We start from the raw sequence: 2,199 nt of genomic DNA, 5'->3' as shown, positions 1-2,199 counted from the left end.
CCCTCCCTAAAACCCAGGGCAGGTTTATATCCATTTATATCCACGCAGCAGCTGTGCCCTGTGCTGGTTGAGATGCCAAGGGCACTGTCCCCCGCAGGGACTTGGGGTGCCCAAAGGCTCCCCAAACCCTGATGGGGCGAGTGGCCGTTCCTGTCGAGCATTGTCCCCTGCAGCTGGAGCGACCCAGCCAGTACAGAAAGAGCTGAGCCAGCAGAAAGGTGCACGGTGAGCTGACGGAAACGGAGCCGTTGGCTTCCCGATCCGCAGCATGATAACGGGGATAATGCGGAAACGCTGGAGGCCGTGCTGTCCCCTGGGAGCCTGGAGCAGCCAGGGTGTTTCTTGTGGGCACGGGAGCCACGTACCAGCCTTGACACGGGGCTGGTTTCCTCCCCACAAACGCCCTCCCTGTTCCTCTTCCCTACCCTTCCATTTTCTTTGGTGCTGTTGGTTCATGCTCTCAGAAATTGGGGAAGGAAGGGGGACCTGATGTTATCCTAAGGAAGCGTTAGCGAGCCTTTGCCTTGCTGATAACCTGGCACACAGGAATCCCTCTGCAAACCTCCTCCTTATGCTTCGCCAAGGAAATAACCACCCTGGTACGAGGGAACTGCCCTTCACCTGCATCAAGGGGAGGTTTGGCCGCTGCGTCCAGCGGCTCTGAGCCGACCCAGCGGTCCTCTCCTGCTTCGCCTGAGCACACTGGGCAGAGCAGCTCTTGCCCTTCTCTTTCTTCCCTTGCCCCGTGGACTTGGGGTGGTTTTCAACCCAGGTTTTTCTGTATTTTTTTAACAGGAGGCTGCTTTGGGAACTGCTGCAGCAGCACTGGATAGGAGGGACAAATTGGATCCCTTGGACCCAAGCAGGGGAGGGGAGGAGTTTTACCAAGTCCAAGACAGCGATCGCTATTGCAAGAAGTGCCCCGCGGGTAAGATGGTCTCAAACATTGATCACGCCATGTGCAGCCTCGCCATGTTTCTGTCTGCAAAACCCGTGTGTCCTTGCTCCTTGCGAGGAGGCAGTGGGTGCTCCAGCTCTCCCCTGCTCTGCTGTCTTGAGATCTAAGGACTCATTATGGGAACATTTCCCTTTTGATGGTTCCTAATTTGCCTCCTAACTTCACTGGCAGTGGAATCAACTCCCTCTCTGCAAAGAGATCTCCATCCTGTGCTTTATGTTCACAGATACACCCTTTCTTTCTCCCCTTCTTCCCCAACCACCCCTTCTTGCAGGCACCTACGTTGCAGAGCCCTGTAAAGAGCAAAATGGCTCCAGCAAGTGTTTGCCATGTAAAGAAGATGAATACATCGAATACCCAAATGACTTTACCAAGTGCCTTGGCTGCCGGACGTGTCGGGAAGGTATGAGCTGGTGTGTAAGAGGGCGATGCTGGCTGATAGCATCGGCTGGGTTCAGCTGACCAGAGACCTCTCTATTTAAGAGCACGGTCACCTGCAGCGTCCCCAAAGAGTGGCTCCTGCGGGGAGCAGGCTGGGTCTGGAATTGGTGTAGCAGCTTGTGCCAGACCTACGTCTCCGTTCAATGCAGCATCCCTTGCGCAAAGTTTGGACACGAGACCTCCATCCAGAAGGACCAGGAGGACTGGGTTCACGGTGGCGTTGTAGGCTGCTGGTGGAGCTTTGATGCGAGCATTGCTTTTCTCTTGGGCATGGTGAGGTGTGGGGCTGGAAAGGGTAAGGCTGAAACTCCACAGCAGAGAGTGACTTGGTATTCCCCAGGCTTATGGGTCAGCTCGGGTCGTTAGCCGTGTTAATGAAGGAAGCGGGTGGAGGAGCATGGCGCGGAGGGGCTGGGGTAGAGCCGCCTCTCTTCTCGCCCGCAGATCAAGTGGAGCTGAGTCCCTGCAGAGCCATCAGCGACACGCAGTGCGCCTGCAGGAACGGCACCTTCTGCTCCCCGGACCACCCCTGCGAGATGTGCCAGAAGTGCCGGCCCCGGTGAGCTGGGTGACACGGCGGGTCCCACCGGGATCTGTGCCGGGAGTCCCAGCCCCTGAGTCTGCCTCGTCTCCCCCTTTCCCAGGTGTCCCGAGGGCGAAGTGGAGCAGGCTCCCTGCACGCCGCACAGCGACCGCCAGTGTGGTCCTCCCACCGCCACCTTCCCCAACTCCTCTAGTAAGTGGGGGGCTGCTGGAGGAGGGGGGACGAGCTGAGGGACAGAGGTGTGAGCTGATGCTGC

The 2,199-nt window shown here is 57.8% G+C and overlaps 1 protein-coding gene across 1 annotated transcript in view; it reads left to right on the top strand.

Annotated features, from left to right (window-relative positions):
• Positions 1-795: 795 nt before the first annotated feature.
• LOC104076004 (tumor necrosis factor receptor superfamily member 10B-like) overlaps positions 796-2,199 on the top strand; it is a gene marked incomplete at its 5' end in the record, with an annotated part of 3,594 nt that continues 2,190 nt past the window's right edge. Inside the window, 4 exons of the mRNA XM_009576698.1 lie at positions 796-928; positions 1,233-1,361; positions 1,844-1,958; positions 2,044-2,135. Of these exons, the coding sequence (XP_009574993.1) occupies positions 796-928; positions 1,233-1,361; positions 1,844-1,958; positions 2,044-2,135 (469 nt within the window). The remainder of the gene's footprint in view (positions 929-1,232; positions 1,362-1,843; positions 1,959-2,043; positions 2,136-2,199) is intronic.

Source organism: Fulmarus glacialis, unplaced genomic scaffold (genome assembly GCF_000690835.1).
Source record: "Fulmarus glacialis isolate BGI_N327 unplaced genomic scaffold, ASM69083v1 scaffold21434, whole genome shotgun sequence".
NCBI classification, from domain to species: Eukaryota; Metazoa; Chordata; class Aves; order Procellariiformes; family Procellariidae; genus Fulmarus; species Fulmarus glacialis.
This window is presented reverse-complemented; position numbering and strand designations above follow the sequence as displayed.